Raw genomic sequence first — 25558 nt, 5'->3', positions numbered from 1 at the left:
AATAAATTTTGATCAGAAATTTGATTAATTAACAATACATAAAAAACATTTTAATTATAATCTTTAAATCACCAAGTCTCTTTCACTATTATTCTTATCACTCTATCTATTCTTCATTTCCTATTTCATTTATGTTTTCAAAATTTAGATTCAGGGATTGGTTTAGGGATTACACAAAAAAAATTGTATTTGACAAATACTCACTACTAGCTAATAGTGAACTTTATTCATATATATTTTAAACTTAAGTTATCAAAACAAAATTATTAGTAAAAAATATTAATTATGAAAGAATTGTTTAAAATATAATTTTATATATTTTATTTTTTTAAACCTTTAAGATTGAACTTATTTTAGAAGATAGTAATTTTATAAATTTATAAAAAAAAATTGTTTAAGTTAATAATTTATTGAATAATTCAATTTAAATTACATTAAAAGAATAATATTTTTGTCTAAATTTATATTTTAAATAAAATAAAAAATATTCGTTGTTATCTATAAATACCTCGAGTATGAACGAACAAGTATTTTTCATAAATATCCAACAAAGATTAACAGATTTTTGTTTTCAAATAAAATGAATAAAAGATTAACAGATTTTGATTAAGACGTACATGTACGAAAAGCAAGTAGGCATAATTGGCGCCAAATGTTCTTACCTTCTCTCAGATCCTCTTTGAAGTCGCAGCCCTAACCAATAGCTCTTGCAATCTCTCAGGGATTCCGTTTCCGAGACTTTCACTTCGAAGGAGCAGAACGAATGTCAGAATCTCGGCCCCCTAAGCGCCCCAAAATAACTAGGTTTGTAAACGCTGTTGCTCGTCTTTGTGTTACTGATTTGCTTCCTCGCAATTTCAGTTGTTGTAAATTTTGTTCTTCTCTTGTAATTTTATGTTTTGTTGTTGTTGGAATTATAAAGATACAGAGCTAGAACTGAATTGTCACTGTGAACTTTTCGTTTCCGTATTTCATGATATACTTACTGTATGACATTGAGGAAACTAAAATAAGTGTTTCACTCTCAACAACTTTTGAAATTATTCGTATTCTCTCCCTCACCCTTTTGACATGGATGAAAGGATGTGATTATGGAGTTGATGATTCAAACATTGTTTCAGGGGGGACGATGATTATATGCCGGGAAACATTCTTGAGATCGAGCTTTGTAATTTCATGACGTTTGACTACTTAAAATGCAAACCTGGGCCTCGACTGAATCTTGTAATTGGGCCCAATGGTTCTGGAAAGAGTTCCCTTGTATGTGCTATTGCTCTTGGCCTGTGTGGAGAGCCCCAGGTTGGTTTGAGTTTTTCTGCTCTTGACCATGCTTCTTAGGATTGTTGTTTTTCAATTGCAATGTGTCATGATTTTGTTTATTACAGTTGCTTGGGCGTGCTACAAGTATTGGGGCGTATGTGAAGCGTGGAGAAGAATCTGGCTACATTAAAATCACCTTGAGAGGGGACCATAGAAAGGAACACATTAACATTATGCGGAAAATTAGTACTAATAACAAGTCTGAATGGTTGCTCAATGGTGGGTTGAAATACTCTAGACGTCTAAGTGCATTGAATGCTATTATTATTTTGACTGTAATTGTTATTCTCTTAGTTGATACTGCATTGAGGACTGGTAAAATTGACAACAAAATTTGGTTTCTGGTTTTAATATAAAAGCTCTGATGGCTGCTTAGTTAGTATTGTGTTCATTAATTTCATTTATATTTTTATCCAAAGTTGCTTTACTTCCTTTTAAAACCATCTACTGAATTAATAAAACTTTATTTTCTAATGAATGGTTCTAACATAACCTCTTGATAGATTATATTACAAGATATGGGGTTGGTTTGATTCATTTCTGGACAAGTGTAAGTTTATAGTTCTTGAAAAGGATGAAATTTATTTCTGTTCTTCAAAATAGTATCTTTTATTGATCAACATCTTCTGTATTTTATTTAAGAGCATAGTGTCTTGGGTATTCCTTCTATCCAATAGTAGTTTTTGTTTATTTGCTTTGATATATGAAGTAATGATTTCAAATTTCTGGGGCATTGAGCAATATGTTAATATGGCTGTACGGGAACATCTGCATCTTTCTGGGGTGTCTTGGTCTTAAGTTTTTTATATATTTCTTACAAATCTGGCTTCTTAGGAGTTAAACCTTGAAGGTTTCCCTTATATCTCCATTTATTTCCGAGAACTTCTTTCTCTTAAATTTTATACATATTCCTCTTGAATCTTCTTAGTGTTTTTTTGAATAATTATGCAATCTGTCAATGTGTTAATTTCAGGAAATGTGGTGTCTAAAAAGGATGTGGCTGAAACCATTCAAAGGTTTAACATACAAGTCAATAATTTGACCCAGGTTAGCATATGACCTGTGTTGTGTAATTTTAAATTTGAATTTCAAGTAAGGATTCTAGGATATTTAAGTAGTTAAGATGAAAACAAGAGTATTCAAATCTAATATGATTTTATTTTCTTTTATTCTAGAATATTTATGTAGTTAAGATAAAGATTATTTTATTTTAATCCAATTTGATTTTCTTTTGTCTTTTCCTTATTTATATTTTGTAATTAGGATCATTAGTATTTATTCTAGCCATTTTTGCCTATAATACACATATTTCTGACCAATCAAGCGTAGCAGATATCACTTTCTTCTAACTTACATGGTATCAGAGCTTTGGTTTTCTGATCTTGTATTTGCTCACCATGTCTTGTCATAGTAGTCAATAGTGGTTAGAGGGATTGCAATAGCGGTTGAGTGGAATGGAGTGGTGATGTTGTTGGGTCTCAGTTTAGTGAAGTCATAAAAAAGGTTGTGATCCCAACATTTCAGGGGTGACCACAATCCTTCCCTTGGAGCAATTTCTTTTCCGCAATACTGAATATAGTATCATATCCATTGTCACAAACACATGTTGACATTGGTGTATTTTTGTAGTCAATCGCAAAGAGTGGTTTGGTGAGCAACAAGGTGCCACGGTTGCCAATATTTATCAAAAAATATTAGAATAAAGGTATTACTGAAAATACAAAGACAATGTACAACATAGTGTGTCAGCATATATTGCTTATTTAGGGAGTAATAAAAGGCAATTGACTAAGAAGTTGCTAACAACTTGTAACTAATTAGGTGCTAGTTACAGGGTAAAACTATCAAAGAAGTACAACTGTCTAGAGAGCTTAATAGAAAAGAAAGGCTTTATACAATAGTAATAAATACATATTCGAATAGGTATGTTATAAATGGGGTAAGTCCCCATAGATCACTAAAAATTAGTTGAAGAGGTATGTTATAAACAGTAGTGGATACAGTGGAGGGAAGCCTGTGTGAGCTTTGCCTTGATAGCATGAAGAACGAAAATCTGAACTACTTTTATTAATAGGTGAAATGATAAATTGCTGAAGTTCATTTCTTTGTACATCAAGACTAGGGTGTGCTAATCTAGAATCCCTTGTTTAACCAAAGAATCAACAGTAGTGGAAGCTGTATTTATGACAGGATTGATTGCGTGTGAAGAGTTGGAAAGATATGATGATCGCTTGACAGTGGAGGTGAGGAGTGTGCAGCAGAGAAGGGAACTTATAGAGGCCATCGTCACCCAAAGTGCACATGTTTAATGCATGCATAACTGGAGTTTCTTTTCTTTTTTGACATGTGGATGGCTTGGACGGATCTTTTGAGTTGATGTACCATTTTTACTGCATGCTTATTGTGTTTGGCGTTAGGAACCAAAAATTGAAACGAATAAGTGAAGAGTTTTTTTAGTGAATAGGGTGAAAAGAACAAGAAATAGGAGAGCATTCTCTCTTCCAATGGTCTCCTCTGCATAATGATATCTCCTTTCACAAAGAGCCAATATTGAATTTACAACAACAATAAATATGAAAATTTCCTATCCATGTTCCCCTATTTATATTTACCCCTCTAACTAATTAACTAACCCATCAATGTTCTAACTGTCTTAAACTAATCTTTCATTCTCCTTCTATTGTAACATATGGATGGGATCTGAATCTGTCCTGATTTTGACATGGAATGCCCAAATTGACCTGACATGGGTATTGGTATGGCTAATACCCAACTTTTTTGATCAAGGACAAAGATGAGTATATGCATATTCACCCCATTCCTGTCCCCATTCCCCCATTCCTATAATTGTTTACTCTTTTGTATAATTTACTTGACATTTCTACAATTGTTATTAGATACCTCATCTTAAGATTTATGCAATTATAGTTTTTTGCTTGTTATTTGGCATTAAAGAGAAGAAAAGGGTATCCTTTTCAAGATTGCCAAACTCGAGAATTTACTTAAACCTGTAAAACTTTCATAAACTCAATACGTTGATTTAACTCAAAAGCTTACCTAATACAAAAAGTACTATTAAAAAAATCTATTAATGACATAAACATAACATAATACTCTTAATACAAACAATAATTCAATATTTTGACATTCTTAATAAAGAAATGTAATAAAGACAATAATAAAATGTGATAGTACATTGGTGCGAAGTATAATTTAATTACATAGATGACTAAATCATATACAAATTCATAAGTGCTTAAGGTGAAAACAATTAAAGCGGAGTTAATTTTTTAAAATAATTTGAATCTAATAAATTGTCATCAGACAAAATTTACAAAATTTACATTTGCTTTCAAACATATTAACTTGTTTCATAATTCAAGAGTTTATGCAAGCTTACCATGAGTTTAGAGAGTTTTCCCAAGTGTACTCAAATGATTTTGATTACAAGTTAATTTGTGTTTGCTATCTAAAATGGTAAACTCGTATGAGTTTAAGAGTTAACTTGAGTTTGAAGATAAGAATGGGACACAAATTTTATATCTATTGAGAATCGGGGATAGGAGTGAGTGAGATTTTTCATCAGGGGTAGTTATTGTCAAATCCACACCCACCCCGTTGTCATCATGATGTTTATAGAAATAATAAAAGGTTAGGAGATTAAGTTTATTTTTACTTCTTTTATTTGAAAAGTTAAATTAGAGAATGTTTATTGAAAATGAAAAATTTTCATTTCATGGCCTTTCTCTACAAATCCAGTTCTGAATTATTTTCGCTTTCTTAATAAAGGTAAAGGTTTCATAATCCCTTTTATCCCAGTTGTCTGTGTAATTATGTGCATTTTTCTTTCTATCTTCTTGTAATAGCGTACACTCCCTTGGTTGCTTTATTTATCTACTTACAATTGTTGTGGTCAAGTTCAAATTTAGGTTCTGACTTGTGCTAATCTCGATCACCAGAATCTTTTCTCGTACCTAACTGATTGCTGATCTCTTGGCTTTTGTAGTTTTTACCACAAGACAGGGTCTGTGAGTTTGCCAAGTTAACTCCTGTTCAACTTCTGGAAGAGACCGAAAAGGCTGTTGGTGATCCACAACTTCCAGAGCAACATCGAACACTAGTTGATAAAAGCCGTTCATTGAAACATATTGAGTTGGTAGGGTCACCCTTTCTTAAGAATTGTTTTGATGATCTCCAAAAATTCCTTGTACACTTGAGGGTCACTTCATTAATTCAATTTCAGTCTCTGGAGAGAAATGAAGGAACCTTAAAACAGTTGATGGAACAAAATGCTGAATTAGAGACAGATGTTGAGCGTGTTCGTCAAAGAGATGAACTTCTTGCCAAGGTTTTTAGAGGGTCACATATGTGCCAAACATTGTGTCATTTGTTATTCTTTATTTCTGTTATGCTAAGCTCATCCTTTCTTTCTTTTTCAAGTGGTTTCATGATACTCGTGATATGAAACTATCCCTGATGAAGATATTTTGAAAATTTGTGGCTATATCTTTTTATGCAGGCTGAATCAATGAAAAAGAAGTTGCCATGGCTAAAGTATGATATGAAGCAGGCAGAATACCGGGAAGTTAAGGAGCGTGAGAGTAATGCAGCAAAGGCATTGGAGGAAGCTGCAAAGTTATTAAATGATCTTAAAGAACCAATCATGTATGGTGGTCTTTCTTACTTCTATTCTTCCCTGTTTTAATTTCTGATCTTATTCTTAGTATTTTGAGTTGCTGGATGTGAAGGTTGCTTATACTTTAGCACGGCTTGAGATTGGGGCTCTTCTTCAGTTTTTGATTAAACTCTTATAATGGTGGTCTTTCTTGATACACAGATGCAAAAGAGTTGGCTATTTTAAATTTACAGAAACTCCTATTAAGGAAAGAAAGTGTCTTGTTCTCTTTTAGAAGCTCAAATCTTAGTTCCTAAATGTGGGACTAAAATGTAGTGAATATACAATCCCATACTTATATATCTTTTTTCAGAAAATATAATATAATGTTAATATTGTTAGAATCTAATTGCTGCAGGGTTTGATACTTGAGTCCCACATTTGAAGTATGGATTCGTGTGGGTTCTTGGTCTCTCTAATTATGGTGACTAGCTTTTGTGGCGTGGTTCTCCCAAGTTTCTAATCTTATATTTACTCAAGCTCCAGTCTAGGAAAAAATGTATCTTACATTTTTAGATAATCTAGATCTAGGAGTAATGTAAAAACAAGTTCATACCTTGGTCCCACTGTGCAGGACTTGAATGCAATGAGTATATAATCTGTAGATTGTTTTTGCTTCTATTATTTCCCAAAGTGTTTCAATTTTCCTTTCTCTCTTGTAATGGTGAGTTAATATCTCTCTTCCCAAAGCATATCCAAACTCTGTCAAACTAGTTCTTAATGAATTTTTCATTTATTTTAGTGTCACTTGTGCACTTGAACACCATAATATCTGTGTTCAAGAAATATATGATCAATTTAGCATATATTAACAATTATTTTTTAGTAGCTCACACCTTGCTGTTGGGGCCACTTTTAGGCCATAAGTAGCCTTCTGGATAACTTAGCTCAATCCCAACCTGTTCAATGGGACATATCAAATTCCAATTCATCATCAACCCCAACTTGAATTGTCTCTTTTCCCTTCCTCTGTATGTATTGACCTTAGTTATTTGAGTTGCATTGTGAAATTGTTTTGTTTGCTTTACAATTAAGAGTTTTATTAGGAATAGATTATTCCTTATTCTGAGAGTGTTTTAAGGCTGACTTTTTGTATGATTAGATTTATTTGTCTTGTGATTATGGTACCTGTGATATTAAGCTGTGGATGGGGATATCCTAAGAGATCTATTGATGTATTACAAATATAATGGCCTAGTATTGTTTGACAAGGTGCTGTTAGTAGCCTTACCGACCATTTAATACTTGTAGTGGGTTTCTATTGATGAACATGTCAATGTGTTGCAGCCTTACCTACTCTTTGTTGTTAAGATCTAGTATAATAAATTGTAATTTTTCATTAATTGCAGGAAACAAAAAGAAGAGAAGGCTGCATTAGATGCAAAATGCAAAAAGGTTAGTCGCAGTGTAAATGAGAATGCAAAGAAGAGAATTGAGCTTATGGAGGAGGAGCACAAATTGGTAACCATTATGCGTTGTACCTTTTATTTTAGAATTTAACAGTATGTAAAGCTCATTTATTTCTTTTCATTCATGAATTTTCTTGACCTGTGGTGTTTTAAGGAACTATGACAAATGAAAGACTTGATAATTGTTTTGGTACTATGCTTGTGGATTTATCCTGTACCCTGTTGGATAAGTTAGAGTTGTGTGTGGTTTTAGTTCATTGTTATTACTTTGTAGGATGTGGAATTACAAGGAAAATACAAAGAAATGGAAGAGTTGAGGAGACAAGAAGAAACACGACAACAAAAACTTGTAAAAGCAAGGGAGGAACTTGCTATCGCTGAACTTGAACTTCAGAACTTACCCTCATATGTACCTCCCAAGGATGAGCTTGTAAGTATTCATATGTCCTTAATTGTATTATTCACATCATTGTGTAATAGTTTTAAAATTGCATCATCCCAAGAAATACTATGCTAAAGTCATTAAGTGCCTTTTGTTGTTATGTGTTTCAAGATGAAGGCCTAAGTGACTACAATTTAATATTTTTTTTGTATCTCAACAATGTTAATATCCACCTTGACTCATTGTGCTGCGGCAATGCATTGCTCGTTTTAATTGGTCTTAGAAAGGGGACTTTAAGCTTAAATTAATCCTATAAATCCAACTTGCAAAGCTCCTCCCAAATCACTATCAATGATTTGTGAGAAATATGCCAAGACAGGACACTGTCTCAAACTGGATATGCAGGTTTAACAGATCCAGTGTTGCAATCTTCTCCTGAGATGTAATGCTATTGAATGTGATGATTAAGGAGGTATTAATGAGGCTGATTACCTTTAATCACTTGTTTAATTTAGTAAGAAAAGGTATGGTGGAGGTAGGGATGCCAATAGGTCAGCACAAGCACACATGCTGAATAGAAACTCATCCAGTCCTTACACAGGCACCTTTTTAAAACTGTCTGGATTTTTAGTATCCATGGATATTTTCTAAAATATGACAACGACAAAATAAAAAGTAAACATCAAATGACATCTCCACCTTCATCATCGTTAACAATTGGAGGAACCTTCTAATCATGATTAGGTGCACCACCATCTCCACTAGAACCTTCTCCCGCTTTAATTAAGATGTATTTCATTGGGAGAATCCAAATTTGTGGACATGTTCTGTTCCATTTGACTGAATATTTTTTACGAACTTTATCTTATGTTGTATACTACAAAAAAAAATGTTTTTGTTTGGTACTTGCTCTCTTATGGAAAAAGTGATTTTGTCCCCTCCAGCAAAGACTAAAAGCCGAAATTGGTGAATTGGATTATTCTGCTAATCAAGTGAGGCAGAACAAGTCACAAGCAGAGAATGAAATAAAGCGGAAGAAGTCATTCATGATGCAGAATAAAGAGAGGTAGAATTTATGTTAAAAGTAAAGTGCACTTTTGTGTTGGATACTGATGCAAGTTCATATATTTGAAATATCCCTTATATTGTTTAATGGGCAGGTTGATGGAAATGGATAATAAAAGTACAAAGTGTTTGCATGTATTGCAAAGGTCAGGGGCTGAAAAAATTTTTGAAGCTTATAAATGGGTCCAAGAACATCGACATGAATTCAATAAGGAGGTTTATGGCCCAGTTTTAGTGGAGGTACATGGGTTAAAAATTCATAGTGTTTTTTTATTTTTGGGCTGCTTGTTTAGTCAGTTAAATTGTTGAGTTTAATATCAGGTGAATGTATCAAATAAAGTTCATGCCGCATATCTAGAGGGTCAAGTGGCTCACTACACTTGGAAGGTAATCTTAGATATCTAATTGAAATATAAGGGTCTCTATTTTCTTCGAACAAAAACTCACCTGCTGAATTTTGTTCAACTTGAATGTCAAAATTCTATATTTAGTTTTTTTAATATTTTATCGTATATTTGTTTTAAGCTGTACAAGCCATGCTTTCACTTGCTTCTCTGGTGTTGATTGTGTAGTCAACGTTGTGCATTGATATCTTTCTTCTTTGTGTATCCTTTTTTTCAATTTCTTTTTCACCTGTAAAGTTGATAAATTTTGCTTATAGGTGCTGCTCATTTTTATCCTTCTTTCTTTTGGTGTGGTGTTAAGTTAGTGGTCTTTATTATCTCTGCTATTGGTTACCTTTTTTTTTTTTTTCAAATACAGTCCTTCATAACACAAGATTCTGGTGATCGAGATCTTTTGGTGAAGCACCTGCAGTTCTTTGATGTACCAATTTTAAATTATACAGGTGATGGTGGCCACCAAAGAGAGCCTTTTGAAATTTCCGAAGATGTGAGTCTGGTTTGGGGTATTTTTTTTATCAATTTGCATTTAATCAATCTAAATATCTATGTCTTTTGTTATTTTATCATCCAAACAGAAACGTGCTCTTGGCATATACTCCCGGCTGGATCAAATTTTTGATGCTCCTATTGCCGTGAAGGAGGTGTTGATTAGCCAGTTTAATCTAGATAATTCAGTATGCCTCTATTTTTTCTTCCAAAAGCTAATGTGTTTTTATATGTTTGTTTATATAATTTGGCTATACGATTTATGCATGCTCTTTTGCTAATTGCATTTGTTTCAGTATATCGGATCCAAAGAAACAGATCAGAATGCTGATGAGGTACCAAGATTAGGAATTATAAATTTGTGGACACCTGAAAATCACTACCGTTGGTCCAAGTCTAGATATGGAAATCATGTCTCTACAGTCGTTGAACAAGTGGAACGCCCACAACTTTTATTGAATAGTATGCTACTCTTATACTGCATAGAATCAACATATGCATGAAGCCTAGTTTCTACTGATTGTTTTTATCGCCACCTATTTCCCTTTTGTTGTATTTTTTAGATCTGAATGTTGGTGAAATTGAAAAGCTGCGTTCTCAGCAAAAGGAGCTTGAAGAAGTCGTTGCTAATTTGGAGGAATGCGTTAAAAAGTTTCAAGATGAAGAAAGAAGCTTAGTGAATCAAGCTGCTAATCTTCGTAAAGAGTGGGTATGCTACTGGAAATTTATATTTTGACTTGAAAGTTCTGAATTCTCTGTTCTAGGGCTTTTTAAAGTTTGAAATATTATTCATTCTTGATTTTTTAGGAAGGCATTAGTATTACAGTACAGAATGAGCGTAAAAAACGTCAAACACTCATTAGCCGTATTGGTGAGTAGAATATACTGTGTTAAAAGATTTGAAAGCTTTTCTGATTAACATTTGACTTTGGTATTCTAAATGAATATCTTGTTTTGACCTGCAGATCAGAGGAAAGGGTTATTAAAAGTGATGGAGGAACGGGATGATTTGGATACTGAGATAGCAAAGCTTGTTCATCAGGCTTTCAAGTATAATATTCAGCGTTTTCGTAATGCAATGGAAATTAAGGTAATTAATCTCTATTCTTTCACTGCTTTATAAGATGTTCTTTGAAGGCTTAGTGCATGTTTGCTTCAATAACTGTATTCTATTTTTGTTTCTTTTTTCTGCAATTTGCTTTTATTAATCTTTCCCCCTCCCTCGAGTATAATATGGTCTTTTATGCTGTTGGTCTCCATTCTGTTTTTGACAGGATCTTCTTGTTGAAGCTGTGAGTTACAGACAAATTTTTATTGAACAACGTATGGCTTTTATTGAGTTTGATGCAAAGGTAATCAAATAACAGTTATGCCACTTATGTTGACTCAGAATACATGCAACAGACATGATCTATGTAGAAATAGCTTCTATTTGTTACTTTAAACTTGTAATTCTTTGGCCACCAATATTACTTCTTAGAAGTTCAAGCAATGAATTATCATCTTGCAGTGAAACTTAATAGCTATTATTTGTTAGTTCTAAATTTTAAATAACCCAAGTTTTTTAATTTTATTTCTGACAAAGACAGAATTTATTGAGAAAGAAAGGAGAGATGGAAATGGAGAGTATAACTCTTCAGTATGACTGAAAGAATCTGTAATCTCGAGATTTCCCTATCATGCTGTTGTCAGAAAAGGTGGACGTTATAGAATTTTGCAATCAAGAGAGAGATGATTTGATTAATATCAGAAAGAGGGGTATCGTGTAGTCTAGCATTCTCATAAAATATAATCTGACAACAATAATTCAAACCAAAGAAAGTAAGAGATCTACAAGAAGCATAAAATGATATATGAATTCTTAAAATGTGGGATTAGGTTTAGCTTCGGCTTGAAATGTCAAGTTTGCAACCTATACTGTATGTTGGTATTATTTCAAACTGATGTGGGACTTGGGCTCTTCCCAAAGTGACCTTCCATGTGCCAGCATGTGCATCTCAACCCTGGCTTCTATTTTTTGTGTGGAATCTTGCGTCAATTCTTTTTGTCTTTTACATTCATGTTCTCTATGACTCTGCTTCTCTTTTTCTCTCATGTTTAATTTTTTTTTTTCTTAGACTGGAGAAATGGACGCCAACCTGAAGCAGCATGAGAATGTTGCCGTGCAAGCATCATTGCACTTCGAAAACTGTGAGAAACTGTCATGGTTTTATTTTTTATATTCTGCATGCTGCAAATAGAATTTTTAGTTTTTGTACTCTGCAACATGCAAATGTGGCTTATTTGTAGAATTTATTTCTTCTTCAGGTAAGAAAGAATCTGAGAACTGTAGACAGAAGCTTACAGATTCCTTGAAGTATGCTAAATCAATTGCCCAGCTTACACCTGAGCTAAAGAAGGAATTTCTCGAGGTTTGTGTAGAAAAAATTCAGGATGCATTTCACTTCTTGTTTTGATATTTTTTGTTGCAATCTGTGACGTCATCCTGAAGATGACACTTCCTGCATGTTCAAAGGCCATATATGAATGCAAAAGCATCGCTTTCCATTTAATATTATTATATATTATTGAAAATGATAACAGGTCTCTGGCAAAAATAATAGTGGGTACAATTTTTTCATCTAGTTGTCTTAGCCAGATAACACTGTTCTGTTTTTACTAGGGTTGTGTAATTAATAATTTCCCTAGTCTGTAACACGTTATCTTTGTCTAAGTCATTGTAGTTATCTTTCTGTGGTAACTGTGGTGAGTCAGAACACCTAATATGATACTTTTGACTATTCTTCGAGTCTTTTATCATAGATATAAATATGAGCCATCTCATATCAGATTCTAATGAATAGATTTTTCACATTTGAAAATTATTTTCCGTATTTCAATTTCACACTCACTAAAATTCTAATTTGTATCAGGAAATAGTGAATATATTCCACTGATACAAAACTAATACAATCAGGTGGTATAGAAAAGGGAGAATAATTTTGTACACTAATCTGGCATAAAAATTAGGAAAATAGTTATTGTTATAACCTCTGTAGCTAAAATGAAGGAAAGACAGATTCTCTAATTCCATCAAATTCTATTATTACACATCAGACCTCATTAATTTTGATTGATTTCCTTATATAAAATCTTTTCATTATGATTTCTTTCCTTAATTTTCAACAATATCATATCAACAAGAGTTCCAATCCTGAATTATTTTCAAATCAGAATTCAACACGTCCTCTCAAGTTCTCATAATTTGCTGAAGGTAAAACCTTGGTCAATATGTTAGCACACTTGACCCCTTAAGCTAGATACACCCAAAAGAACAGCTTTATAAAAGTTGCATAAAAATAATAACAAACAACAATTTTAACATATATGATATTCCACACTTTAATTTGGAAAAACTGGTTTTAGCATTTGCGTTATGAGACAAACTTATTAGAAATGTCATAACACAAGACCCTTTGAGAAACTTAGTAAACATATCAGTCAGTTACTCTGTTAAAGTGACAATCAATCTCAAATATGTTTCTTCCGTACTATCAGAAAATTAATATGAAGAAAAGACAGAAAAGCTTCACAAAAACTGAACTGAATATTATTTCACTTATGTTGGAAAAGAATACAAGCAGAGCATATGTAGGCTCAAGTCTTCTAAACAGGTTACACAAACATAACAGAAACAGAAAACTAACATCGAGTTGAATAACTGAATGTTTTACATGAACATCTCCAATACTTACAAATAATACAATTAACAATTGTAATTATCAGAATTTGGTTCATGTTTTGTCTTCTCATTATCACTGAGATTGATTAGGTGAAATGCTGTTTAGGCAGTTTGTATAAATAGGTGAGTGGAGACTCACAAGAATTGGGTTTTTTGATCTAGATGCCTACTACAATTGAGGAACTGGAGGCAGCTATCCAGGATACCACTGCTCAAGCCAATTCAATTCTCTTCGTCAATCATAACATATTGGAACAATATAAAGATCGCCAACGGCAGGTAGTTTTTTTATTATCTTATTTTATTTGGGTTATTTGTATGTACCATCTATATTTACAGTTACTTTACAGATAGAAGATCTTGCAGCAAAACTGGAAGCAGACAGAAAGGAATCTACACGGTGTTTGGCTGAGTTAAATGACATTAAGGTCAGTTAAGTATCAGCTTTCTTGCTCAACTAGAATGGTGTGATGTAGAGGTTCATTAACCTAATATCCTGAAATATTTAGTTAAATGAAATGTATTAAATCTGAACTTATTCCTTGACACAATAGCCCTTGTGGGGGTTGACGAGGGGATAGTGTAAATCAATTGACTTTTTATTTGATGAACAAGTGAAGTACGGATTGAACTCCACACCACTTGATTAGGTTCTATTACGAAGATATAAACCAAATATCCCCAAAGCTGCAGCTGTTATTTGATGAGAAATAAATTATTGTAAATTGCATCCTAAAATTTTGGGAGATATAAAATAGTTTGAATTAGGAGATAACTGAACTGTTACAAAGAAAAATAAATTAAAGAACATAGATAAGAGAGCTCTAAAATTTGAATTTGATCTTAGTTAGATCTTAATCTATACTATAGTGTAGACTAATTCAAACTATTCTTCTTAATTGGTGAAATAAAAGAGAAAGAGACAGGATGAATCCCTAATGTGTATTGAGCACATAGGGTTATGCATTTTATACATAGAAAAATATAAAGATATAGACCTAAGCCTGTTATATCTAACACTCTCCCTCAAGGTGGTGTATATAAATCATATGTACTAAGTTTGTTACAAATATAATCAATTCTAGGTCTCCATAAAGACTTAGTGAAAGTATTTGCTAACTGATCACTTGAGTTAACAAACTCTGTCTTGATGTCTTCCGGTATAATTTTTTCTCAAATAAAATAACAGTCAATTGGAATGTGTTTGATCCTTTCACGAGAGACAGTAACAAAGCTAATATGAAGAATAATTTGATTATCATATATAAGTGTCATTTGAGTGACATCTCCAAATTGAAACTTTTTAAGTAATTGTTTAAGCCAAACAAGTTCGCAAGTGTCTGAGGCCATAACTCTATATTGTGCTTTTGCACTAGATCTTGCTACAACATTTTGTTTCTTGCTCTTCCAAGAAATCAAATTAATTTCTTAAGCCAATGTGCTATAATTGGTGCCATGGCATTAAAATTTTCAATTGATAGGGGAATATTGGAGACAAGAGGGGATATGTTGTGGGATGTGAAGAGGTTGCAGTAGTATCCATGGGGTAGCATGCAACAAAAGAAACAAAATAGGAGAAATGGAAGCTTGGAAGGGGAACTTGTAAAATACTGTTGGATGACCCTACAACTTCAATGGTAGGGTCATAGGAGTGGGGTTGTTGGAAAGAAAGTCCGAAATCATTCTAGTTACTGAGATACTTCTAGGCTCATGAGACATTGTGAAGGTTCTTCCCATAAGACATTGTGGTCTCACTCTCATGCTGGTAATGATAGATATTCCTTCACCAATTTGAGTGATGTGTTGAGTTATAAGGTATTGTTGAGTGGAGGAGATATTATCAATCGTTGTAACTGTAATTATGACAATTAAGATACTTTAGGATCCGATAGGAGATTTTGTAATCATTATTCTAGGGTGATAGAGCCCTTATATATACTCTCTTCTACTGGTTTCCTATCAATTTGAACGGAATCAGTTTTCTTCTCATAAGTATTCAAGTTTTTTTTTTCTTGTTGAACTGTTGTTGACTTTAGAATATTATCAAGAGAAAATATCAACTTTATTTGTTTTTTTTTTTGCAGGGAAAATGGCTTCCTACATTGAGAAACCTAGTGACAAAAATAAATGAAACTTTCAGTTTAAATTTCCAAGAGATGGCCGTTGCTGGAGAAGTTTCGCTAGGTCTGTTAGATGGGTAATTGATATTAACTTGTTGGGTTTTTCTTAACCTTTTATCCTCACATGTTTCATGTGTTCTCAGATGAGCATGATATAGATTTTGATCAATTTGGAATACTGATAAAAGTTAAATTCAGGTAACTTCCGTTCTGAAACTGTTAGTGTTTTGTACCACTCACATGATCACTGTTCAATCTTATGTTCATTTTATATGACTCCTGGATTCCAGTCATATTGAATATTACGATGGAACCCTGACTTGTTTGGACCTATCCAAAATGTGCTAAAAATTCATTATTTTTCGTATTGTTCAGTTTAAATGGCCATCACTTCTCAGCCTCTCTTTTTATTTTTATTCCTTCTAACAGAGTATATCTGTTTTATATTATCACTCGCAGAGAAAATGGACAGCTTAAAGTTTTGAGTGCCCATCATCAATCTGGAGGGGTATAACAAAGAATTTATTTCTTATTACATTCATCCTATCTTTTCCTCCCTTAATAAACCTTGGGGTTTGATTTTGTAGGAGCGGTCAGTTTCAACTATTGTTTATCTTGTTTCCCTTCAAGATCTGACAAACTGCCCATTTAGAGTTGTTGATGAGATCAACCAAGGTTGGTTACTGTTTGAAGAAAATTCTTTCCAGATTTACACCAACCAGCTATCTAAAGACGGTCTTTGACTGTGTTTTTCTCAGGGATGGACCCAATAAATGAAAGGAAGATGTTCCAGCAATTAGTGAGAGCAGCAAGCAAGCCAAATACCCCCCAGTGAGTACTAAGATTATCACTTCATCTTTTTTTCCTGTGGTCAGTTATACGTTATTTCAGTGAGTCAGATGTTTTTCTGTTTTCAAAATAATCTTCAATAAAAGGGAAAAGCTAGGGATATTAACCATACTTAAATACTTCACTGGACGTCAATACTATTTGATGTTGAAATATGTATTTTATGATATTCAAGTTTCTATAGTTGACATTATCACACATGTACAATAAACAGTTAAGATTGACCTTCGCAGGTGGGTCATTCACAATTATGTTTTGTTCCCAAATTTATTGGTGCGAAATGAATAAACTATCTTTAATCCAATGCAGGTGTTTCTTACTTACCCCAAAATTGTTACCAGATCTGCAATATAGCGAGGCATGTAGTATATTGAATGTGATGAATGGCCCTTGGATTCAAGAACCCTCGAAGGGTAATTTTTTCATACCAAACAAAAACTATGCAATTCTCTTTTTAATTGCTAATATTTCTCAAATGATGTTGTTGTGAATCAGTGTGGACTACTGGTGATCGATGGAGTATTATCACTGGACTAGTTGGAAACACACCTTGCTAAACACTGGAATTACGCCACAGGGAACCAACATTGTTTATCTTTTTGTAGTGAAAGGCTTAAAAAGGTCCTTTAGATGTTCTGTTGTATTTATTGTAAATGTCTTTTTTATTTGTGCTGACTCATTTAGAGTTTGTTCATTTTCAGATGTGAGCAGTGCTATTTATTCTTTTACCACTCCGTTACAATCGTTTGTAATATTATAACATCTTGACTTGTTAAACACTAAAATTATCGCAACATTTTTTGTTTGTTTCATGCTTCAGCATCTTCATTAAATTTGTCTATGACGTAAAAGGCCCCTCCAAATTTCCTACACATTATCTTTAATTTCAAAGAATGTTGACTTAAAAATAGTAACAATGATCTATTATAACAGAAAACTAAAATAATTTCTCTAATAAAAGAATGTAATTATATTTACAATAAAATTATAAAGTTACATATTTTTTCAAAATTATAAATTAAAGTTTAAGTTCATTTATTTAGACGAATATTATATATACAGGATATTTTCGTGGTTGATTTTATTTTTTGAACGAGTCAAATCTAACATGAGAAATTAAATGTAATATTTGATTTAAAGTTAATAAAAGAATATGAATCACACCAAATTTTTACCCGTTTGATTGTTTTCGTTATTTTTTTATTATAAATTTCTGAAAGGTTTTGTTAATTGTTAAATTATAAAATAGACAGTATATTTTTTTTATAAACAATACCTATAAAAGGCAAATAAACAACACCTACGAAATAACTTCAAAGCAACTAAATAATACCTATGAAATATCTATGGAAAAAGTTCATAATCAAACAGCAATGAGAGGAAGGGATGAAAGAACAGAGTTGGAGATAAAAGAATAGCAGAAAAATCTTGATAAAAAGAAGAAAGTACAGCGAGAAAAGCTACGGCATATTTATTACATATGAACTAAGTCAATTTGTGTCGAAAGTTGAGTCGGCTTTCAAATTAAATTAGTACTGATAAAAAGTCTTCACAAAATAATTCTAAACTGAATTGAATGTTGAGTTTATGGACCGAAGATCGAGTCAGCATGTTAAGAGTTTTAAAGTCATTTACTTACTACTATTCCTTGTAAGAAATTGTTATTTTATTCTAAACTACATGTTAAGAGTTTTAATTGTTGAAAATATATTGTGAACAATAATTGTTATGTAAGAAGGGTGAGATGATTTCATTAGGTTCATTCTACTTCTTCCTCTATATAGACAAGTTTTTATGTTTAAATTTCATTCAATGTGTGTATTCTTTAACTCGTTATAAATAGAATGGTTGAATTAGCTATTAAAAGGAACTGTCATGCTCAATTATCTTATATTTATTGGTTGGGTATCATATAAATGATTGTACATCAAGAAGTATCGTTAAATCTAATACAAAATAAACTATCTTGGTTTAAAATTAAATTACTTATTATATTGCAAATACCAGATTTATTGATATTTACTTTTTCAAATAGATTAAAATATTTAGTAGGATATATTTGACATTTTGACTATTGCAAATAGTATCCGAATAAGATTTATCAATGGACCGCTCCATGAGCCTGCTAAACTGAAAAGGCCCAATATAGGGCCCATGTTTCATGAAACTGGTCTATTTTTTTCTGAGACCAAATGCATAGTGTTTTTTTTTTTTTTTAACTTTAAATGGTTAGTATAATTGCAAAAACAAATAAAGTAAAAGGCCGTGTTGGAAACCGAATCATATCTAATTTTTATGTTGCTTTTTCAGTACATTTTTTTTTGTCTAGAATTCTACTCCTATGTAAGTGTACTTTTTCCTCTACTAAACTTTTTTGTTTCTAAGGTTATTGTATGATGTTTACAAAATATTTAGTATTAACAAATAATATATTTGGCATACAACTCTAATTATTAGTTCATCTTAAGTAGAGATATATAATGGAAAAAAATAAATAATTTTTTGTTTAAAATTTAAAAGACTAAGGAAATTTTTAAATCAAAGGATTAAATCGAATATATAAAAATGAAGTTATAAGACAAAAAGTACAATTTGGTAAATATTACAAATTATATTTTTACCTCTTGTAGAGATTAAACCATTATTAATTTTTCTAAGTACTTAAACACTTGTACCCGTTATTTAAAGCTTGAAAAAACTCATGAAGATTGTAAATAAGGGTTGAAAAAAAATTGAAAATGGGAAGCAACAAATAATTTGAATGAAAACGGGAAAGTTTCATTATTTGGTGAAATGAAATAATGTATTTTTAAGTAATTGTCACACGGGTCAGGGTTTTAGAATATATTTATTCAGTAATAGATTGCCACTCATCTACAATCATAATATTTTTGTATAAATTAAAATAAACTTACGTTTAAATTAAAAATAAAAAAACTTAAAAAATTATATAAATTTAAAATTTATTTAAATCAATTTTAATTGATAAAAATCATCATATTTACTTTTTATTTTTCTTTATTAGAAGCATTCCTAAAGAATCGTATTCAAGTATATTTCCAATAATTTAACTATCCTCTCCCATTTTCTTCAATTATAATAATAAGGATAAATTTTATTCAAATAAATTTTTGAAATTAATGTTCATTTTATTTCTCCTCAATTAAATAAGTTATATTTTTTATTTATTTTCTTACTTTCCTGGTTTCACTCATTCTCTGCTAGGCGCATCCTTACTTTATTTTTTATAATTAAAAATTTGATAAGAAAAAATAGAAGATAAAAGTTATATGCAATTATTAGATTATGACTGCACAATTGCTTTTGAATTGTAGGGTATCCTGGTCTACATTAGCACCACAATCTTTATCCCTTCATCTATATTACTGTCTCATTCACTCTTTCTCTTTTCATGCTACATTTCTCACATAACTCTTCTACCATCCTACTCAACCAACAAAAATTAAATACAACTTTTCTACTTGCTGTATAAAATATTAATAAAATTGAGAGTCCAGATGTTACATTAATTAAAAATTAAAAAGTTGATTAATATATAAAAAAATTATTTTCTTATAATTTTGAATTGTACAAGTTTTATTAATAATAAATTTTAAAAGTTAGATTTTAAACCTAATTTATTTTTTGAAAAACTTACAAAGAGATTTTTTTTCATTTTTTTTTTCAAGTGTAGGATGATTTGATTGTGATATTGTTGATCTTTTCAAAATTTTGTAGCTAGTCATGAAGATAAATCATAGGTTCTGATGTTATTAATGAACTTTTTTTTAAAGAGATTGATATTTATTTTGAAGAACTTGTTATGGGAGATATATGTAAATATGGAGATATTTAATTATTCTTAATAGGTTTGCGTTTATTTATATACTATAAACTCATTTTATCTCTAGTCAATATACAATATCTAATATATTTATATGATAGGTTTAATAACGAATAACATGATAAACTTAATAAACAACAAATTAGAATAAATTTTATATGGCTTTGATATTATTTTAAAAAATAAAATATAAACATAATTTAACCATATAAAAAATAAATTTATAAGTTTATATTTGTATTAGAAATCTTATATCACATAATATCTTAAGCCACCTCTCAATATTTAATCTCACGTATAAAATGTAAAATAAAATTGTAGTAAATCATCTTATAGTAAACAACAACACAAATCAAATTAACTCTTCATTGTTATAAACATCTTGTTCACAACTAACAATTGTTTTGTTTTGTGGCTTGAGCAGCATATATAAAGCATGTTCTAGGAACCGTGGAAACAAGGAAACACAGAGGACAGAAAGAAAAGGTGTTCAACCTTTAATGAAAACTAAGAATTGGATGAGAATAAAAAAGAGAGATTCCATATATGTCATGTGTCGCTTTGATTTTATATTATTGCCACATCTTGTACTATTTTAAATCAGCAATAAAAAACACATGAGAAAAGGAAGTAGATGTTCCACCTTCAATTGAAGACCATTTTGAACCCATCATCTTGTCAAAAAGTGTAATCGATAATAGATATGAAATTTTAATGGACCCCCAGAAGCTACCAATTCATAAATATTTCTCTTCATTAATTAATTAATTAATTGATATTATGAATTGCATATCATGGCTCTCTTTGTGCCTGTCAAACTCAGCATTCTCATCCAACCAAAAAGAAAAAAAAAAAAAAAAAAAAAAACTCTGATAACATGTGATACTGAATAATTGATGATTTCAACCCCACGTTCGTCCAATTCTCATCATGAAATATAATTAAAATTGCCCCACACATTTTAAAAAGAATACTACACTGCCATAATTTCCCTATCATTTCACCATTTTTGTGATCAAATTCACTACACCTCTTAAGATAATTCAATATATAAATTATCATATTCATGATGTTAATTTATGTTGAAAATCTCGTTATTATATAAACTAATACAAATCTTCTCTTATAAACTATTTTTACAAAATTAAATTCAAGTTAACAATTTATGAATTATTATTTAAGCTCCTTAGCCCCTTTTATGCAGTAATTATAGTAATTGATGAGGTTAAAAGTTGGGAATTAATTTTAGTATGTAGTATTTGACTCTTTTCTTTGTTGGTTATAGTTTTGGGTCCACTTGTTGAGAAATAAATCATTACTATTTCGTATATAAAGGGGTCGGAAAAGGTTACATAAATGACACATAGTCTTCACCGACACATACCATAAATAACTGTATATCTATGTAAAACAATTTAAACGCACACATGGCAGGTGTTGATTCCTGAGTGTTTGAAAGGGCTAATTAATGCGTATTAGCACGATGATTAGGGTTAAACGTTTACAAAAAAGATGTTCAACAACGCTATAAAATGTTTGATTTCGGAGATCATCTTCATGTTTTTGCAGTTTCAAAAGCTTTTCTTTTTCATCAATCGTTTAGGTATTAATGTCCAGAAACCTCTTCCGAATTCTTTTTTTTCTACGTTGTTCTTGCTGTTAATTTCGTGTTTTGTGGGGTTTTCTAGATTCTTGCACTCTCTTGTCGTTGTTCTTGCAGTTGGGTCCATCAGGTCGCTCCTATTTTTATGAAGACGTGGCTTCTTCCGAAACACACTGCTTCTTCATCGTCTAACTTCGAAGATAGGTTAAATATATTTTGGTTGTGAATTTTAAAATTAGCTCATTTTGAAATTTTGAATTAATTTAGCTTTTCATTTTTTGAAATACATTGATTTAGTAATTTTAATCAAATTTTGTTAGGTTTATTTTATATTTTGTATGTATTTCAGGATTGTATTTGAGTTGTTTATATTGTTTAACACATTTTTACTTTATTGTTAAGTCAAATACTATTATGAAACAGTTTGAAATGTCAAATAAATTTAACAAAATTTGATTAAAAGAATTAAATTCACATATTTTAAAATATGAAAGACTAAATTAGTCCAAAATTTCAAAATAAACTAATTCCAAAAGTTAACAAAATAAGATTACAATACTTAACTTCTAACTAATTAATTTAGCTTAAATGTTCATGTTACACTGATAACCTTAATCTTTAATCAACAAAACATGGCGAAGTGCATTATATAGCTATAATTTGGGTCTGGTTGTCTAATATTTTGTTTGTAATGTTGATTAAGAGACAAAGGAGATTCTGTTAGAATTTAAATTTTGATGACTTTGCGGCAAAGCACATGGCGATCCAAGTGTAATACTTCGAATACAAAATGAAAATGTATGAATTATGAGAAGAATAAAGAGAATTATGTAAAGACTTTTTGGAGTTTTTCTCCTTTGAGACGAATATAAAATATGTCACTGTCCTAACACCTACTGCAGTTTCTCGCGGGGAATACTTCCTTCAACCAGAGAAGAAGTGTCCACTTATTGAAATGTTGGTTTATGAAAATATTAAAAGAACAATAAACTCTACACATAATAAATTAAACAGTTTCCAATATTTCAGAAAATTAAAAGTGGAAACAAACCTTATGATTAGGAATGGATGAAAAAGATGACCTCATATTTCAAATGTAAACTACTTGAAGGTTTCTCTAGATTTTATCTTCTGACGGAAAAGGAGTAAAAAAGTAAGAATAATACATAACGTGCTAACTGATGAAGATCATAATTATTTATGTAACTTTGTCAAATTAGAATGTTATTGACATCTACATATTTAATATATCATCACATATATATACTCTTTGTCATAGATTTAATTAATTAAATCATTTTAATATTTTGACTAATAATATAATGATTTTAACATATTTTATTATTATTATTATTATTATTATTATTTATTATTACTATTATTATTATTATTATTATTATTATTATATTGTTAACATGAAATTGTAAATTTTATCTCATTAATCATCGAAGTTTATTTATACTTAATAACGATATGAAGTTATTTGATTTAAGACTAGTGCATTTTAGTTAACTTTATAAAATATATTTCTGATTAAAATTTTAAAATACATACGATTTGAATTCTTTTAATTGAAGTTATAACATTTTAAAAATATTAATTTTCTTATTTGAATAGAATATTTCAATCACCATCAAGTATTGAAAATTATTTCAATATTAAACTGTGTTTAATGATTAAAAATATTGATAAAGTTGATATTTAGCTAAGAATTTTCAAGAGGCATTAAGAAGGGTTTTCCCTATTGATTGTTCTTTTTATGAATGTTGATTACAATACTTTTATTTGAGGGGTTACTTTCCTTTGCACTGGTTGCTTCATATTATTTTTTTATAACTTTTTTGTCAACTCTAATTGACTTTGTTCTAAAGTCTCTGATTAAAATTGGTTGAAGATTTTTTGCGCCAACCAAAATTTTACAAGAAAAAATAGTAGTTGTGATGTCCAAAAGAAAAATAATTATCGTAAATATAAGATTAAAATAATCCCAAACATAAGAAATCATGTAGAAAATAGTTGAGAAAAAAAAACTCTCGACATTAATGAAAATTATTTTTTATTAAAAACAACTTTGACTTGGACTTGGACATGTAAGGAAGTCCAACTACTATTAATTAGAAAAAATGAAACTATTTTTCTTACTAATATAAAAACATCCCAATCATGACTGACTTGGTATATGTTCTCTTACTGAAATTGAGTAGAAAAAACCTATTTTTAATAAAATTGTTAAACAACTAAATTTTGTATTTAAAAAAAGAAGTTCTCTTATAGACTATGTGTGTGCTATTCTCTGATTGAAGATTTTATTGTATTCCAAGCAATTGCAAAATAAAGATTCCAACTTAAGTGAGTTTTAACAGGAAAAACGTTACATAAAAGGTTTTAAAAAATGAGATGCATTTTCCATTGAAAAATAAATGGAGTTCTTTTATTGAGCCACAGTTACGAAGAGAAAACACATGGAAACAGATAAATCAATTATCTAAAGGCTCATAAGAAATGGCAAAAAACACATTCAATCTCGTATATATCATAATCTGAGAAAACAAAAATGAAGAAACATGAATCCACAAAGTGTTTTTGGCTATCTTCTTTAATTTTTTTATTAGTTTCCCCATGTAGCTAGCAAAAGTTATTTGTATTTAAAATTGATGCCATAACTGGAAATAGTGAGGAAGTATATTCCCTGAGAAGAAAACAAAAAGAAAGTTGAGGAAGGTGGAATGATGAAAATAGCATGTGAGATGGAATCTTATGTGTGATTTGATTAAGTTATGCGTAAAAAGTTTTTGTTGGCACAAGTATCCACAACTCTACTTTCACCAAAACCCATTGCATGTGCAAATGTCCAAATTCCTCTTTACTCATATTATTTCATCTACTAAACCCACTTCCACTTTTTACTGCTACCCACTTTCTCACACCTCAATGTTCTTTTCCTTTTTTCTTTTTTTTTTCTCTCCTTTTAAAAAATCTCTCTTCTTTTTTTTTTTTTTTTTAATTGCTTCAATTCATCTTCAAATTCAAAGACCTAGGACTAAATATTCGAAAAAATTAATGTATGATGAAGTGAAATAAAGTTTTCAACTCCTTTTAAGAATGGGATGTACTTTGAACAAAAGTGACAGAAACGTTAGTCTTTTTAATAAAATTTTAAATTGATTGATGATCCATATTTCGAATGTAATATTGTTTTTCACCTTTTTATTTTATTTTTTCTTATATAAATATATTAATATTTATGTTTGTAAGATATAAAAATGTTATATTTGTTGAAAATGTATTTTAAAGTACACACGTAATCAGACGAGGAATTACGTTATTATAATTTTACTTTCAGTTTTTTTAATATTTTCTTGATATTATTGTGAGAAAAAATAAGAGTAATTAATATTATTATGAGAAAAAAATGAATGAGAGTAATTAATATTATAGTTTATATTGAGAGTAATTAATATTATTATGAGAAAAAATGAATGAGTGTAATTAATGTTGTAAGAAAATAAAATAACACTAACTTTGAGATTTCCTTTCTTACATTGTAATTGTTATGAGCCGAAGAGTACCTTTTATAATATTTTATATTATTATTATTATATTTGTATTTAATAAAACATTTAATTTTGTTTTATTGTAAAATAATGTAAAATAAATGGTAAAAATTCATGTAAAATAAG

The 25558-nt window shown here is 30.4% G+C and overlaps 1 protein-coding gene across 1 annotated transcript; it reads left to right on the top strand.

Annotated features, from left to right (window-relative positions):
* The first annotated feature begins 603 nt into the window (after positions 1-603).
* Positions 604-17243, top strand: SMC5 (structural maintenance of chromosomes 5). The gene is made up of 30 exons (XM_028066022.2): positions 604-804; positions 1122-1299; positions 1386-1539; positions 2294-2367; positions 5327-5476; positions 5564-5668; positions 5840-5985; positions 7345-7456; positions 7679-7834; positions 8731-8852; positions 8947-9091; positions 9173-9238; positions 9614-9742; positions 9831-9929; positions 10038-10203; positions 10305-10450; positions 10549-10612; positions 10707-10831; positions 11016-11093; positions 11859-11931; positions 12049-12152; positions 13625-13741; positions 13813-13890; positions 15547-15646; positions 15726-15780; positions 16042-16090; positions 16170-16257; positions 16341-16413; positions 16741-16844; positions 16927-17243. The coding sequence occupies exons 1-30, from the start codon at positions 764-766 to the stop codon at positions 16986-16988; spliced, it is 3159 nt and encodes a 1052-aa protein (XP_027921823.1). The 5' UTR covers positions 604-763; the 3' UTR covers positions 16989-17243.
* The last annotated feature ends 8315 nt before the right edge of the window (positions 17244-25558 follow it).

The sequence above is a fragment of the Vigna unguiculata genome, chromosome 3 (genome assembly GCF_037176805.1).
Source record: "Vigna unguiculata cultivar grain cowpea cultivar isolate G323 ecotype 2 chromosome 3, ASM3717680v1, whole genome shotgun sequence".
Classification (NCBI taxonomy): domain Eukaryota; kingdom Viridiplantae; phylum Streptophyta; class Magnoliopsida; order Fabales; family Fabaceae; genus Vigna; species Vigna unguiculata.
Note: the sequence above shows the minus strand (reverse complement) of the source record. Positions and strands in the feature narration are given on the sequence as shown.

Excerpts from the sequence above, each read along its gene's own strand:
- SMC5 (XM_028066022.2), top strand. The coding sequence starts at position 764 with ATGTCAGAATCTCGGCCCCCTAAGCGCCCCAAAATAACTAG. Across the intron at positions 2,368-5,326 it reads AAGTCAATAATTTGACCCAG|TTTTTACCACAAGACAGGGT; the intron begins GTTAGCATATGA and ends TGGCTTTTGTAG. Across the intron at positions 10,832-11,015 it reads GTAATGCAATGGAAATTAAG|GATCTTCTTGTTGAAGCTGT; the intron begins GTAATTAATCTC and ends TGTTTTTGACAG.